This window comes from Zingiber officinale, chromosome 8A (genome assembly GCF_018446385.1).
Source record: "Zingiber officinale cultivar Zhangliang chromosome 8A, Zo_v1.1, whole genome shotgun sequence".
NCBI lineage: Eukaryota > Viridiplantae > Streptophyta > Magnoliopsida > Zingiberales > Zingiberaceae > Zingiber > Zingiber officinale.
This window is the reverse complement of record NC_056000.1, coordinates 69,317,811-69,335,170: the sequence shown is the minus strand read 5'-3', so window position 1 is coordinate 69,335,170 and position 17,360 is coordinate 69,317,811. Positions and strand designations below refer to the sequence as shown.

Genomic DNA, 17,360 nt, shown 5'->3' with positions numbered 1-17,360 from the left:
CAAATAAAATTAGTTCTATAAATAGATAATTAAACACTTGTGAAATTCTTGCGTGGCTGGCGGTGGATCACCGAACCGGCCCCACTTGGTCCGGACGAATCGCTTAATGAACCGAGTTCACGTGGGAGTTGCATCAGGAGTTAAGTTTGCCGTTGGGTGGGTACGATCCAATTCCTTTTACTTGTGTTTGTTTGTTTATTTGTTTTTTGTGTTTTTTTTTTTCGTTTCCCACTAACTATAACGTAAATCAAGAAGCAAAGATCGTGTCACGAATAAATCAAATTCTGTATTATGTCATTGATGAGATTCAAATTATTATTGTCCAAGGAGTCGTCACACTGTTTGCCATGACAGTGTACTCGGGAGGCTTGTTTTTGTGTATTTGTGTTCATATTTTGGATGTAATTGAGATGAGATGAATAAGAATGAGAAATGAAATAAAACTGCTAAGAAGACGAAATTGTTTACGGGTATAATAAGGTCATCGACTGAGTAAAGTAACACTAGAGGTTATGTGGTCTAGAGTCAGTCTCATGTGCTAGCTTCGTTGCTTTAGTAGCTAGAGATGTAATTTTATTGGCATGATGTAGCTTAAAAATGTAGAACCGTCATATTAACAACTGCCTATAATGATCTCAGGTGGTATGGACAGAGATTTAACAGGAGCACTGGTAGCACATGATGTAGCTCAAGGGATTATGGATGATAAACAAACTTAATTACTAATTGTTGTGGCTCTACTCTCCACATCCAAGTTGTTTCTTTGCTTGCACGTCAACATCTTTCTACAGGTGCCAACTGTCATGTCTGGAAGTTGAGTCAGACGAATTATCAGGATGATATAACTGGAATGTTGACCAAATTACTATGATCTAAAGGGGGGTATGCTAAGCTGTTTCCTATGTTGATCAAGTTGTCAGAATTCTTCTGATCAATGCTACCTATAGCCAGCGACCGGATTATCCCGATCCCTAGTACCCCGATGCTCGAGGCAGATCTAACGAATATGTAAGGAATAGACTAATAGTAGAATAATGAAATGAATGTAGAGTGAGTACGGTAACGTACCCTGGCCCGGGGGGACGTCCTCTGGTGGATCGGTGAGCTAGTCGTGACACTGCTCGAGTTGTCGCGACCCGGAAGAGTAGATGACTCCAAGCAGGATGAAGAGTTGGATCTGACGACACCTAGTCGAGCGTGACCTAGATCCGGAAGACGACATGTAGGCCGGGATATGATATTAGCACGCGGGCCGGGATACAATAACGACATGAAGGCCGGAACATGACAAAGGGCTGGAACAAGATAACGACGCGAAAGCCGAGAACAACCACAACTCAAAGGCTAAAGACAGGCTAGATCAAAAGGGTCGAGCGAAATGCTGAATGGTCAAAACACAGGCACCATTAAACACGGATCAGCATCGTATCTGAAGGCATGAGCGTCGGCAAGTCAGATCCGCCAATAAGGGTGCCTGTTGGTTGGATTCAACGATGGCCGATGGGGGCGCCGGCAGTGACGTTGGCGGCAGCGTTGACGGCTGGTGGTTGCTCACCGGGACTGTAGACCGGGAGAGAGGCGGCACTGTGGCGTTGGCGTGGAGAGGGAGAGAGAATCGTCGACGCATGGAAGGTGGCGGTGGTTGCTAGAAGCGACTGTGAATGCTACCGGTCGCTAGAAGCTGTTATGGATGCCGGCGCGCCAAGGGAGAGGGAGACGACATGAGTGGTAGCTACCTGACCCGCAATGAGGACTACAAGGCAGATCACAATGGTGGTTGGAATGCTGTTGCAATCACCAAAAGCTATCGGCGGGCGATGTGGGGAACAGGAGGCGACTGCGGTGTTGCAAGAGAAAACAACGGCCGCTAGAGGCGGTGGGGGGACAACTATGGAAAGGGTGGCGCTAGCACTGGCATTAGAGAATAGGCGGCGCTGGCTAGTCCAGTGAGCGGCGAAGGAGCGGCGAAGGCGGCGAGAGTCCCCCCTCTCCCTATGTGTGTGGCAATAGAGAAAAACACCAACCAGCCCCTTGTGAATAGTGTCTTCTCCTCCTCTTAATGCTCTAAACCCTGATTTGACAAAAATATTCCTCCTTTTCTTCTTAATTCCTCCTGGGCCCTTAAGCTATATCCATATCACCGATGATGCCCAATTTGATCCCTCCAACGATCAAGTCATCGTTGAGCTGAAACAAGATAAAATGGCGAAGAAAAAGAGCAAAAGTAAAGTTTTGATACTACTATGCATAGAGGTATGTTCCTAAACTTTAATGGTCCCCTCAAGATGGACAGTTGGCTAGTATGTGGTGGTGTTACCACCATAAGATCCGGAGGTCAAATCTATTGGGACAATTTTCCTAGGTCAAGTTTAACCAGTTTGACTAAGCTTGAGTTGAGTCAAGCTTGAGTCAGGATTTGAGTTTTGATATTTCACAATATAAGGAGATTGCTGGAGCAATCGTCCGGTTATGGAGATGGACAAAGGATTGACCAGGTTGATGAGAATATAAGTCAAGTAGGTCAAGGTTGACAGGAGACTTGACTGGGAAAGTCCTAACTGGAGGTTAGGCATTTGGAAAGTCCTAGTGAGGAGCTAGGCAGGAGAAAGTCCTGGTGAGGAGCCAGACACCGGGAAACTCCTAGTGTGGAGCTAAGCAGGAGAAAGTCCTGATGAGGAGCCAGGCAACGGGAAAGTCCTAGTGTGGAGCTAGGCAGGAGAAAGTTCAAGTGTGATCTTGGCAAAGGAAAAGTTCTAGTGAGGAACCAGGCAATTGAAAAGTCCAAGTGTGATCTTGGTAAAAGAGAAAGTCCTGGTGAGGAGTCAGGCAATTGAAAAGTCTAAGTGTGATCTTGGCAAAGGGTGTAAGTCCAAGCATGTGGTCATGGCAAGGTAAGTCCTGGTATGACTTGGCAAGGAAGACCCGACAACTAGGATGAGGCCGAAGGAAGTTCCTAAAGGCAAGGCGTGAAGGATGAGGAGATATCCGAGGGACGCGAGGCTGATGGAGGAGGCTAGAAGGCTAGTTCGAGGTTGGTCGGGTGTGGCCAAATGCTAGGCATGGAGACCCAACAGGTCACGGTTGACCGGGATTGGGTTGGAGACTTTGGACTTGAGATTGAGTTAAGTCCAGGATGGTCAATCGATTGGGAAATCGATTGAATCAGGTTCCAATCGATCAACCGATTGATTGGAGTGTGCTACGAAGAAAGAAATGGCCCAATCAATTGGTAGATCGATTGGGAGCATGAGTCGCGAGCACAGAGACCTTCCCAATCGATCGGGAAATCGATTGGGAATCTCCAATCGATCGGTCGATCGATTGGAGCTGGGAGTTCTCGCGCGATCGCGAGAACACAGAAAGCATCTGAATCGATCTATGGATCGATTCAGAATGTCCCAATCGATTGGCTGATCGATTGGGATTCGATCGTTGCACGGGATGCAGATGATGGACGGTTGGGATTGTGCGGAGCTAACGTGGTGATCGATTAGGGTTGATTTCAATCGATTGGGAGCACAAGATATAACCGTTGCGGAGTGTTTTTCTCCGTAGATCTTTGCGATCTTCTCCAGCGAGCTTACAGCGATCTTCACAGTGATTTCTCCAGCACTCACGCCAGTTCTTGAAGGCACTTGAGGAGCATCTTCAAGGTTCAAGAGGCAACAACAAGTAGCAAGAAGAAAGGTGTATTCACTTGTATTCTTAGAGTTTCTTCTTGTATTTGTGTTTGTGTTGTGTGTGAGTTTGTACGAGGCTTCTCCGCCTTCGGCTGCGACCGAGAAGGAGGTTTTCATTAGTGGAGATAGCGTGTCGTGTGTGGATCCTTGGATTAGTTACCTCTTCTTGAGGTAGATACCAAGTAAATTCTAGGTGTTAACATTGTGAGTGTTTGTGTTCGAGTATTCCATTGCACAACAACAAGACGAAGCAAACCGACGCAAGCGCGATGAAATGCTATTCACCCCTCTCTAGCGGGCACATCGGTCCCAACAAAATCTTGACTAGTAGTCGGGTATCTACCCTCCCCTATGACTATTTAACTGCCCAAGGCTAGCAGTCACCCATGATTTACACCTTTCGTGTTGGCCTAGAGACGGACTGACAGAGGCGTTGAGGTGAGCGAATCACCTTTTACCACCATATTCCTAAATCTTAATGAGTTATTGGGGTCCCCGGGACCATGATGCCGCGGTAGGATATTCAGGTTATCACTCAGGCACCCGTTGTTCGAACCTCAACTACGGTGTATTTCTAAAAATTTTTCCTCCAAATGGGGGGCGTAATCAAAGGATGCTGGGCTTCTAGACTGACACCTGTGTGCGCTTTCCAATTTACCCTGGTGGCCGGTGGAAAATTTTCGTGGGACTAGGTCGGTCACCCCTAGGGATAGTCAATGAGACTAATTGGGATTATCATTTTTTTTTCTTAATTAGCTATTGGGTCTACGGATTGCTGGTAGTATGTGGATCCAGCCACAATACCACTTGCAAGTATACTTGGGTTGGGTTTACTCCATTCCTCTCGGGACGGTCTAGTGGCTAGTGCATAAAGTGCTACCAACTTGAGGTCTAGAGTTTGAATATCGATACAACCAAAGTAAATATCTCCCTCATGTACTGTTACTATTTTAAGAGTTAGTAATCACCCATGATTTACCTCGCCTTTTGCCAACTTGGGTTGGGTTTGCTCCATGTGAGCCAGATTCAGAGTCCCTTGGTATCCCTGACCTTGCGATGGTTAGGGCTCACACTCTCAGGGCCGGAGGTGGGTATCGTTCAAGATTGAGCAACTTTGACACGATCAATGACACCGATCCGACAATGTACTTCAAACATCAAACATTCTGCTGTGATCAGACTTTTGATGCTACGTGTGTCCTAAACAACACAAACAAAACGCTGAAGCAAATCCACACTAATAAAATTATTCATTATCCACAAGAACATCAGTGCAAGGTTACATGCCAACAAATAACAATTAAAATTCGACGAGCAAACAACTTATTCAACTCGCATAACCTTAGCATTCGGGGGCGATGGAGGTCTATCTATACAAATAAATAAATAATCGAACAGTTTCAGTAACGGGCAATACCACATAGGAAGGAGCCATCGAACATTATGCTTTTATATGGTTCTCTGATGATCCCCTGACATCGATAAATACTAATGGGCAGAGCAGCATATTACACATTTGCCAATCACCGTCCTGTTTTGGCTCGTTTCATGCCCGTGCTATTGAACGGAGACAAGCTCGGGCTCAATTGAGGGCTTTCTTCTCGGAGAGTTCCGTTCAGAATGGCTAATTCCCTCAGCTGTTGCTTCTTGTAGTAGTCCACAGACTCATCCTGCGAGATTAGCATTAAGTAAGTTGATCAGGATTTGGAAACCAGTGGCAATACAGCGATAGCGAGAGGCATTGATGGTATACCACTGGCTTCAAGAGGTCTTCCAGTATCGTCACAGCTTGATCCAAACGACCGTCGACTACATCAGCCGTGAATTCGGCCTCTACAAGAACATGTAATGGCTCATTCAGGTGCTCGTATCCAGGTTTATCTCTTAACTTTTCCTCCTGCAAAAGCGAAAAATAAATAAACTACGATTTATTATAAACTTCTCTCAATGGCAGGACAGATTAAAAGAATCTTATGTATTTTTTGTTATAAGCAGATTTATCCAAAGACAAGCAACATTCCATGAACCATAGCAACTACAAAGGTGCTCAGACCTGTTTGAAAGCCGTAGTATTAGATAATCAAACTTCTTATACTAGAATAGCATATACCTTAAGAAAAAGAATTTTATTCAATTGATATTTTAGAAGCAAATGAGAGGTATATGTATTGTTGATTTGTTCACAACAAACCCCACACTAGGGACATGGATACATTGAAAACAATAGAATATTGTTGGAAGGACTCCAGGATGATCGACAAACACAGCCATAATAGAAGTAATCAGCTGATGTACTTGAGAAAGTTTGTTTCAATTGATGTACCCACACTAGGACATGGATACATTGAAAACAATAGAATATTGTTGGAAGGACTCCAGGATGATCGGCAAACACAGCCATAATAGAAGTAATCAGCTGATGTACTTGAGAAAGTTTGTTTCAATTGATTTTTTTTTCCAAAAAAAAAACAAAAACAAAATCTTACAGTTTGCATTTTAAAGACTGCACTTCTCTGTTTCATTTAACAAAAAATGGAGATTCCTCAATATCAAAGGTTGAAGAGGACGAATATCAAAGCATCAGTCTCACTCAAAAACTAGGACTTATATAGTTGATCATATTTTCTTTCGAGAAAAACACAGACCACGTTATGAACTACCTTCACCAAATCCTTCACGGAGCCTCTACCTCGGATATATACTCTGCATTGAGTTGTAGCTTCAACTCTTTTCAAGGAGTTCCCTCGAGGTCCCAACAAGCGACCAACAAAGTTGTACTAAGTAAAATAGAGTGACACGTTAGTAAAAGTTTACTATCCGGTGACTAAAAGATAGGAGAAATGTACAGACATTAGGATACTTGTCGACAGGGACATCTAGCCTCACAATTTTCTTCACAATTGGGCTTGTGTTAACTCTAGTAATTCCATTCCAGCCTATATTTGATGTTTGGATAGTCCCAACTCTGTTGAGGTACCCATTTTCCTGGAAAAAAAGAAGAAGAAGAATCATAACAATGGTGAGTTGTCTTAATGCAAAATTCGGTATCCTCTAAACAATACTAGCCAATAAAAAGAATGATCTTATAAATTCACATCGTTGAGGAATGAACATTATTTAGTTTATCCTCACTGTGTTTCCTCCCTTCCTCTCTGCCCTTCTTTATTTCAATCAAGCAAAAAAGTAAATAAGTTTTGATATTCACGAACAAAAAAGTAAAAGAATGATAAAACTGATATAATTAAAAATGAGTTCATTTTTTAAATGATAATATTGTCAAACTTTTTTCTAAGGAATCAAAATAGTTCATTTTCGAAGATGATTGTATCACTTGCATTCCGTTATTTGGAAATTAAACAATGTCAGTGTATTAGTGAAATTTAAGTGTATTCGTGAAATTCTTGGTTTCTGTGTTGCACAAAACCAGAAACATATATATGGAATAAAAATAAATAATTGTAAGTGAGAAAGCAGAACAACCACTGGTGAAATAAATTTTCTTTTTTATGAAAATTATCACTCTAAAATTTGTTATTTGAACTCAGTCAGACCTCACTGCTTTGCCAATCTGCATCTATCAGGTTTATGTTCTTTTAAGTTTTAACCAGCCATTTAAGCTGCTAGTTTTTGGTAGCAAATATGTCTTTATTGTAGTGATCTAAAGAGCTAAAGCTTGACGCAAGGTTTCTCCAATATTGAAGATAAGTAATGCCCAGATAAGGTGTTGATGCACAAAGAGATGCCATTGAATTAACATGCATAACACTTCAGTTTAGAGTGAGTTAGATTGAATTTTTTTTTAAGAATTATAACTCTGTTAGCCAGAGTTAAAGCCACACAATGAACTTTGTGGTGGATCATAACTAGCACAGTATAAATTTGACGTTGAACAAAAAAAAAGGAAGAAAAGACTTCATGGCTTGAATGGAGGAAAGGAAAGAGATATAGGTACCAAACAAAAATGACTCTTAGCCAGTTAGAAAATGTTAGCCTGCAATTGTAACCAAAACCAGACTGCAGGACCATAATAACTGAGGATCTGAATAGAAAAAACCTACTGAATAACCTCATATAATTTGAATTAGCTGCTTTGTCACACCAGTTTGGTTTAATTTGAACAAATAAACACATGTACTTTCTTCTTTATGGACTTGAGAAACAGCAAAAAAAAACTCATATTAGCTAACAACCGAGATGTTAGACATTATATGATGTAGCTAGAGATTGTGAGGCCTGGTGAATATATAATGGCAGCACATATGGGAGAGCTGCAGAGATGGCATATTTTACTGGTTGAGGTTGATTAATAATGTTTTTGGCATCTTACAGAATTTCTAGAACTCCATAACATATTCCATTCATCTCATCAACATTTTATATAATATCTTTGATGTCTCCATTTGGTAAGAAAAAGAACAACCTGAATCTGTGAGTATTAGAATATAACCAATTTGTTTCCCAAGTAACCATGAAATTAGAGATTTATGCATTCAAAAAGGGCAAAAACTCCGAGTGTAGTAAAAAACCACATAAAACTGTATTACCTCTGTCTGCATTCCTGACCATCCCTCTAGATCCATTGGTTCACCTAATCTTAGTGGAGAACCATGATCCATTCTCTCAGAATCAACAAAAGAATGATTAGGCACCAAACCAGAAGCCCTCATAATTTCTGAAAAAATAACAGTAATTTCATGATCAATTTTGTTGTCATGCAGGATATGGAACAGGTAAATGATCCAATGGAATTATTTGCAAATATCAAGTCATCTGACAGAGTGCAGAGATTAGCAAAAGAATTAGTCCACAAAGAAATGTGCAAATCATTTGATTCTAATAAACAGAAAAAAAAAACATTACAGCCAATGATACCACCATCATTATAGGTCAAAGCTTCAATCATGGATAATTGAAAATCGGGCACCCATGTCATTGCTATGCTCATGATTTGACACTGGCAATGATTGCTACCATGCACACTTTTTGTAGAAGCTTGACCTTCAAATTACATATATAGCATTTTCCCATACATTATATGAGGTTTAGCTCAATGGCTCCAAGTCATCCATCAATCCTTGGTAACGAGCCTTTTTTCTCCAAGGGAGGGCATCTCACTCTGATTGATATTGTTTACCTGCACTGATTCTGCATCCATCACAAATTTATCATACTCCATCTAGGATGCTAATAAATTGGGCCATATCTGTAGTGCTTTTTCGGGCACCACCAATAAGAGGGTTCATCATCTAACTAGCAACATAGGATCACATTTTTCAGTTGATTTTATTGGAGACTGATAGTGTTCAACCAGACTTATGACATCAGCGGCAATTATACTTTCTTGTGGTGCACTCCCCCTTTATAATCGATTATTGTCAGATCCTACTCTAACATTTCGTGTGAATTACTTTCCCTTGGCTCAAGTTGACATTCAGTTAGGGGTGCATCTGGTATATTATAGATTTTTATACGGTGAGCATCTATTGTTGCTCTTTATATCTTCTGATATGCTCCTTCACTGTGGCAGATGGTCCAAGGCAATCCTACCGAAGTGCCAAATTTCCCATGTTTTAATCCCTGTAAACTTATCAAGATATTCACAGCAACTAAAATGACTTTGCCTTGGTGACTCTTGGTCTATCCTTTTTAAACCCACCCCTTCCATTGATTTAGGGAATTCAGGAAGCCAAGTGGTCCCTAGCATTCTGCAAATTTTGAATAATCAGTGGCATGTAAGGTCTATACCAACATACAAGCAACCCTTTCCAACCTCTCACCATGCCTAGGATTAGAACTGTTCTTATACTATGTCACAATCGTCTTAGATAGATAATTAACCTATTAACTTCTCGAGCTCAACCATTGTCACAAAATTCTTAAGCCAAAGTTAATAGTAATCTCACTCATTTCATTAAATCTTCTTTAATATCCCACAACTCACCACCTGGGACTAAACTAGTGTGTGCCCCAATTTACAACAACTAGATCAATTGATTCCACACCAGATAAACTATCTAAAGAAAGTTTTAAAGCAATTAAAGATCCATTAAAAGCAACATGTGGAGTCAACCAAACCAATCAATGTAACAAGCAGAAGAAACATGCGACTGCATACCTAGGTTTAAAAGCCTATGGCAGAAGGGAAGGACTTGCATAAATGGTATCATTTTCTGCCTCTCAGCCAGTAATTCAGTCAAATATCTGCAAAGACACCAGCATCAGCTAATGAATCACAAATCCTCAGATTATAAATCAATTTTAAACTGCAGCGGACATAATTATGCAGTAGTTTCAACTACTAGATCTTCTTTTGATTGAATACACTATGGAGAAGTTGGCTGCCGCCTTTAGAAGACTAGCACAATGATGGAAGCAGAACCAGGTGCGGATCTGGCAATAACTAAACATCGAGCATTACAAAGTAGCATATTTACGATACAGCAAGCGAAAACCATGTCCAGAAGCAAAACTAAAGCATGAAATCTTAATCAGCAGCACGAAATCTAGAAAAGCCCCAAACTCAAAGATTCAAAAGCTACACCAAATTCAGGTCAACCGATTGAGAGCCAAACATCCGAAACTCCAAACCAATAACCGCAAAAGCATCATCAGAGGGGGTAGCACCGGTTACCAAACCTCTCTCTTTCCGAAGTCGCAGGCGACCTGATGGAGTGGTGCGGGGAAGGAGATGAGTGGACACCGGAAGGCGAGTACTGGAAGTAAGCAGGAGAAGGGATTCTCTCGTCCATGCTCAATCCGCACCGATACCTTTCAAAGAGGCAATTTTGCAAACCCAAAAGAGGCAACTTTGAAGAACGCTGCTGCTGCTGCTGCTGCTGCTCCACCACCTCCTCCTCCTCCGCCTCCTCCCTATCGAGGTAGAGATCGGAGAGGGAGAGACGTGCCCAGAAAGAGAGCCTTGGATGCTCCTTCTGGGAGTATATATAGAATTCAAATGATTGAGAGGACGGGGCTGGTCGCTGCGTGTTACAGATCTTGCACAGGCTTTGGAGTTATATTTCTGTCGGTGGTTGCTGTGCTTCCGTGTACGGGCGGCGCGGCTGCAGTCGCCGTTGCCGCTAAGGCGGCGCATCAGAGCCGTTCGTCCCCGGGCGGACGGCTGGCGATGCACCTGGAGCTTATCTTACTCGCCATCTGTTCGTTGACTTGGAAAGTTTGGGGGTCGTTCCGCGGGTTAGTTTGAGCAGGCGGTTCGTTCCTTGACTCCGGTCCGGTTTTCTATAATTGGACCGGATCAGACCGACAACCTCGTACAGCGACAACCTTTTCCATTTTTTAAAAAATATTTGGTGCACTTTAAAAAAAAGTTTCACTTTTTTTTTATTATCTTATATAATATATATATATATATATATATATATATATACACACACACGAGTGTTTTCTAAAATTTAAATTATTTTAACATTAAAACATCTCTATTTTATTTTATTTTTTAAAATTATCATCTAAATTATTCATTCCTTGAAGGAGAACAATTTTGACTAAAATTTAAAATGCATTTGAAAAATCAACAAAGATTAAGGAGCCAAAATTGACTTCTCGGGCATGACATAAACCTAAACGAAAAAATAAAAATAACTATTTATTTTATTCCATTTAAATTGCATGGAAATTGAGGGAAAGTAAATTTGAGTATTTATTTAATAGAATATTTATAAAAGGGGACTTCTGGTTGCCTGTTGGTGTGTTTATTTAGAAGGAAATAAGATGGAATAGCAATATAAATGAAATAGTGTTTCAGTTTTTTTTTATGTTTATTTGGAAGGAAGAGTGAAGAAGAAAGCAACTTAATCCCGTCTAGTGAGACCAAAATTGAGAAAGCAAATTTTGGTACACTACATTTAATATCTAAGAGATATGCAGTCATATCGATATGGCTCACAGATATCATGTGCCGGATCGCGATATCACCTTCTTATCTGGCTAACCAACTCACAACCACAAAACTTATCGAACCAAGTAAACGAACGCGTCAAGGTGAATGCACCGTCACTCTATTTGCTCCGAGACGGAACCCTTTTAGGTAAACAGAGCCTGCTCTACAAAACTTAGGTTGGTTTACTGAACAATGCAGCTCTCTTTAGGAGAAACATGGTAATTCAAACAGGATAAGATTACCCAAAACCAAACCGATAAGATTAGCTGAAACCAAACCGATGAAGCAAAAAACTAAGTTTTAACCTGAAACCAAACCGATGAACCACTAAACTAAGTTTTCGGGTTTGGTTCGACTTAGTCAATCTGTAACCACCGCAATTCAGCATTACAAAACTGAACACTTCCACTATGAAGTTACATGAATTGGTATTCATAAAATCGATAATGACAACTTTATTAATAACCCTATTTTTCGATCCCTCGTGTTGGATTTTCTCTAGGAGTTTCAAACTAACATATGTATAAATAATAAGAGGGATGGAATGTCGATTATATAGCAATTACCTCTCCGGCCTTAGGAGGTGGTGGGTTTGAACTAAAAGCTTCAGAATCCCATCGCTCTTGAAGAGAGGTTGAGAAGAGGGCCCAAGGCATTCGGGGAGAACTTCCTGGCAAAGAGGAAACAAACTGATGTCGGTTTCGAGTTGTAGGTGCATGTGGTTCCATTGTTTCGAATAGACTGGATAAATTCCAGTGTGATACTGGAAGCACCATATACTGCTGGATGAGGCCCTCCCCTCGACCAATCAACCCAGGTGACAGTCCGATTCGAGTTTAAAGAACCATGGAACATGTTCAGGTAAGTCGGCATATAGTGCTCGTCTGGATAGCAAGAAGGCTTGCAGTATTTGCGGAATATTAAGTAGTACTGGTAATCTGCTACGATGTACGCTGCCAGTTCTCTGTTGAGTTCAAACCACTGGGAACCTTTTCTCCAGTGATAGAGCTTGATTGTAGGAGCCATGCGACGGTTATAACGGCCGCGACCTTGTTGAGAGATCTCGTCGTAGGATTCGACAAAGCTGTGGGCAGAGTATACGAGATAGTTGTAAACGGTTGAGAAGTCGTACACTGGAATGCAACTTTCGGAGAGGAGAACAAAGCGTTCGTTGGAGAAATCCAGCAAAGCATTGGCCAAGAGACGCTTCTCTGCATCGACTAATGTCACTGATCCCCAAGAAACCTCCTGCAGGAAGAGAAGTTATTAGCATATAGAAATAGCAGCAGTTATAAGCTAAAATGAATATGTTAGTTAACAAATCCTTCATCATACTCTATCTAAGTACATTCCAAATTTGTGTGCTCAAATGAATGCCTGTAATGACTGTAAAACCTTAATTAAGCCCCTATTGTATAATTTAGTGAAGAATGTCATTGGTTTGACTTGAGTAAACATTCTTCAACCAGTTTACTGTCAACCAGTTCATCTTCATTCTCCAGTTCTAACTTAGCGTTCTGTTTATTTGGAGGCAAATAGGAGGGGAAAGAAAAGAGAAAAGGAAATGAATTTGCTATTCTCTTGTTCACTTGGAACCAAGATGACTACAAAACCTAATCTATACAATTTCTCCATTTTCTTTCTGCCCAAATTGAATGGTTGCAGAAGTATAGAGTAAGATCTAATAGATAAAAGTAATGAAAAGACAAGAAATGAAATATGTTATCTGACTTCTATTCAATTCCATATCTTTGAAAACTTGGATGGAAATAACATCACTACCAAATTGTGTTAATTAGATGTTTAAACTTTATTTCCCTAGAGGAATTGGATTCCTCTTCTCTACTTGCTTCTGAGAAAACAAGAGAAATTTATCTCTTTTTTTTTTCCTCCTACTTCCATCCAAGTAAGCACATAATTCTTTTTCATCTGGTTTCATAAAAAAAACAAGATATAAGGAAACGGGTGAAAATACGATTCAAACTACTTTACTTCTCTCCCATTTTCTTTCCCCTTCAAGTAACTAGCCTTTAAACAGAGAATAAAGATCACACATACACCTTAAGCTTTAGCATGCTCTAACCATACATCATCCAATATCCTATAACAAGGTCAAGAAAAAAGCAATTCATCTTTGCATAAAAAAGAACCTTAAAACCAGTGAAAGCCTCATGCATCTGCAAAGCTTGACACGGTTGGTCATCAAGCCAGCAGTGGGTAGCACTTCAATTATGATTTTAACCTTTGATACTAAATATACACAGGAGACATCATTTCAAAAACAAAAGATGAATCTCACCTCGCTAGGGATCTGCCGGCCGTAGAACGCGGAACTTTCGGAGACATTAAGTTTGTAATCAGGAAGTGTGTGGGCATATACTGAATACAGCCCCTCGTGGCCTTTGAAGAATCTGTCCCACAGTTGCACGAAGGGCAGAGGCCCTCTTGTCATGAACATGAAGGCCACCTTTGGCACCCTTTGAAATGGATACTCTTCCATCTTCGGCACCATAGAAGCTCTCCAGAATAGCTCTTCGTCTGTCATACTATGCATCAAATGCTCAGGAGTCACAAAACTCTTGAAGCTCAAAAACTCCTTATCACAGTTGGCCATGTACATTGTACTCGGGAAAAAGATTTCGGTCTGTGAATTGAAGGAACGGGTGAAGCGACCACTTGCAGACAAGCCTATGACGACCCCGGCCATGAATATGACCAGAAAAGAGATGAATTTGATCAACCCAACAGACCAGTTTTTCCTCGGAGGGCAAGGGAAGAAGTCAGCCTCATCTTCATCTGGTTTGCTCCTCGGCTTCATCTTTTCTGCTCTAGCTAATCACCCTTTTCCGATCAAAGGAAGATGCTCGAACAACAGGCTGAATTTCACACCAAATAGAACAAACCGCCGAATCTCCCGACTCAAACCCTAAATCCTCCAGGGAAAACTATCTAATGAGACGGCGAGGGATCGAGAAACCCTACGAAATCATCTACCAAATATTTGCGAAACGGATCCAATCCTCCAAAGATGGAATTTTCTCCAGAAGGGATCACGAGACGCTCACCAGCAAGCCAATTGTTCGTCGTTGCGCCTCGATCCTCCAGCAGCCGCCTTCCTGAGCAGCGATTCTAGGGTTCGCACAAGGACGAATCGAGAGCGAGCGGAGAAAAAAAAGGATCGTCTTTTCTGCACTTGGATCGATCGCAATTCATTCTCCGTCGTCAACGGATCGCCTTCGATCGAATCGTCCGTTTCAAACTGCTACCGCACCAGTCACCACGACATTGCCGAACCAACACACATGGATTCTGTCAACTGTCCACTGTATACGATCGGTACTGAGAAATAATTATATTTATATGTTTTAAATTTAAAATTATATCATTTGAATTATAAATTGAGTAAAAAATAATTAAAAGGGTAAAAATCAAAATAACATCTCAAAATTTACAAATTATTAAACTTTTCAAAAAAAAAAGTTCAAAAGGCACCATCAAATATTTTATATTCAAAATACTCCTTCTTATTATAAAAACTACCAATAACTATACTACAACACATAATAACTACTTGATAACTACTACAATATCATTATTTTTACTTTCAATGTCATTATAATAGTTAAGACTAATTGCTACAATGTGTAAAGTTACTTTATAACTGTCACAACGTGTAGAAGTTTAGAAGGTACTAAAGTAGTTGCTATAATTATTTTAAAATGATTTTAATAATATTTAAATATTTTTACCAAATTGTTAAATAATATTTTATATAATAGTATTTCGCCTTTAATATTTATGATTTAAGATTTTAATATTTAGAATTTAGCTACATAGTAACGGCTAATTATAGTACTAAAAACTAAAAACTAGTTATTTAACTACTACAATATGAAAATTCAACTATTTCATATTAAAAATTATGATTTAAGATTCAAGATTATAAATTTAGGATTTAACTACAATGTATAAAAATTATTTTGTAGTTATTACAATATGAAAAAACAACTAATTTTCTAAACTTTAAATCATACATTCTGAATTTTATTATGTCAAAATACTCTTTATAACTTAGGGGGTGTTTGGTTCTTTCCTAAGAATAGAAATCGAAATGAGAATCATAGTATTTTGGAATGAGAATGAGTATGACTGCATGAGCATGAATATCACTCTTAAAAGTAATGTTTGATTAGCTGGATATTTTCTATCAAAATAAATTTTAAAAAAAATACCCTTAAAGAAAAATAAGAGAAACAATTATTTGTGAGAGAAAGTTGAATGTGAGAAAAATATGATGAGAGATAATGATGAGAGAGAAAGTGTGATGAGAAACAATGAAGAGAGAGAAAGTACAATGAGAAAAAATGAGGAAAGAGAGTATGATGGGAGAGAGCATGATGATAAAAGACAAAGAGAGAAAATATGATGAGAAAAAAAATATGATAAGAGAGTATGAAGAGAGAGGAAGTGTAATTGAGAAAAAAAATGAGGAGATAGAGTGTGATGGGAGAGATTGAGGAGATGGAAAGTATGATGAGAGAGAAAGTATAATAAGAGAGAAAGTGTGATGAGAGAAAAAGTGTAATGAGAAAAAATAAGAAAGCGAATGTGATTGGAGAGATTGAGGAGAGAGAAAGTATGATGAGCGAGAAAGTGTGTTAAGAAGAAAGAGAAAAGAGAGTGTGATGTGAGAGATTGAGGAGAGAGAAAGTATGATGAGAGAGAAAGTGTGCTGAGAAAAAAACAAGGAAGAGAGTGTGATGAAAGATATTAAGGAGAGAGAAAGTGCGATGAGAGAGAAAGTGCATTGAGAAAAAAAAAGGAAAGAAAATTTGATGTGAGATATTAAGGAGAGAGAAAGTGAGTGATAAAATTAGGAGAGAGAAAATATGATGAGAGAGAATAAGGAAAGAGAAAGTGATATGAAAGAAAAATAAAATAAATATATTTTGATATTAAGAGGGGAAATTTTAATTTTGGGTCAAGGATATCTTTGGAATAAGGGAATATTTTGATTGTTGTAAATAGAGTAATGATTCATTGAAGGGAGGGGAGACATGAGAACGAGTCATTACCCAAATATAAGGATTCATTCCTTTATTTGTATTTTCATTCTTATAATCCAAACATCAACAATGGTAATCAATGATTATTATTCTCATTCTCTACTTTTATTCCCCTAAACCAAACACCCCTTAGTTAAAATTTTTAAAACTTCATCAAAAATATTTTTAATTGATTAAAATCATCTGAAAATAATTAGAGTAACTATATAGTAGCTTCTACCCATTATAATAACTACCTAACAACTACTATAATAATGTTGGAAGTAAAAGTATTTTTGTTAATAGTTTATATACTTTGTAATTTGTATCATTTAGTCATACAATAACACTGAAAGTTAAGGTATTCATAAATAAAATATTTGATGGAACATATTTATGTTTTAAAGTACACATATTTGATGGAACATATATACTTTTATTTTATTTAATGTCTTCTCGGGGCGGTGTGATAGTTAAGGTATGGAGTGTTGCCACATGAGGTCTTGGGGTCGAAACTCAGCGTGACCGAGCATAACCTCCCCCATGTCTTGTCATTTGCACTAATGGCTAGTAGTCACCCGTGATTTACCTCCTCTATGTTGGCCTAGGGACGGGTTGGCGGAGGGCGCTGGGGGCGAGCGAATCGCCTTTTGCCACATATATACTTTTATTTAAAGTACACCTATTTGATGATTGACTTAAGATGGGTGGTTGATTTTCTACTAAAATTAAACT

At 39.4% G+C, this 17,360-nt stretch overlaps 2 protein-coding genes across 4 annotated transcripts; both read right to left on the bottom strand.

The window, feature by feature from the left end:
* Nucleotides 1-4,902: 4,902 nt before the first annotated feature.
* LOC122009414 (KH domain-containing protein At1g09660/At1g09670-like) lies at nt 4,903-10,611 on the bottom strand. Of its 2 annotated transcripts, XM_042565556.1 has the most exons (8): nt 10,317-10,611; nt 9,955-10,070; nt 9,796-9,881; nt 8,225-8,352; nt 6,531-6,665; nt 6,341-6,457; nt 5,434-5,577; nt 4,903-5,350 (listed from the first exon to the last, which is right to left on the bottom strand). In XM_042565556.1, exons 3-8 carry the CDS (start codon nt 9,845-9,847, stop codon nt 5,204-5,206), a joined length of 723 nt encoding a protein of 240 aa, XP_042421490.1. In that variant the 5' UTR covers nt 9,848-9,881; nt 9,955-10,070; nt 10,317-10,611; the 3' UTR covers nt 4,903-5,203. The 2 variants fall into 2 exon arrangements, with proteins under 2 accessions (XP_042421490.1, XP_042421489.1); XM_042565555.1 differs by lacking the exon at nt 9,955-10,070.
* Nucleotides 10,612-11,986: 1,375 nt separating this feature from the next.
* On the bottom strand, nt 11,987-14,905 carry LOC122009412 (glycosyltransferase BC10-like). Of its 2 annotated transcripts, XM_042565554.1 has the most exons (3): nt 14,646-14,905; nt 13,880-14,506; nt 11,987-12,828 (listed from the first exon to the last, which is right to left on the bottom strand). In XM_042565554.1, the coding sequence occupies exons 2-3, from the start codon at nt 14,396-14,398 to the stop codon at nt 12,187-12,189; spliced, it is 1,161 nt and encodes a 386-aa protein (XP_042421488.1). In that variant the 5' UTR covers nt 14,399-14,506; nt 14,646-14,905; the 3' UTR covers nt 11,987-12,186. The 2 variants fall into 2 exon arrangements, with proteins under 2 accessions (XP_042421488.1, XP_042421487.1); XM_042565553.1 differs by having other exon boundaries at nt 13,880-14,905.
* Between the last annotated feature and the right edge of the window lie 2,455 nt (nt 14,906-17,360).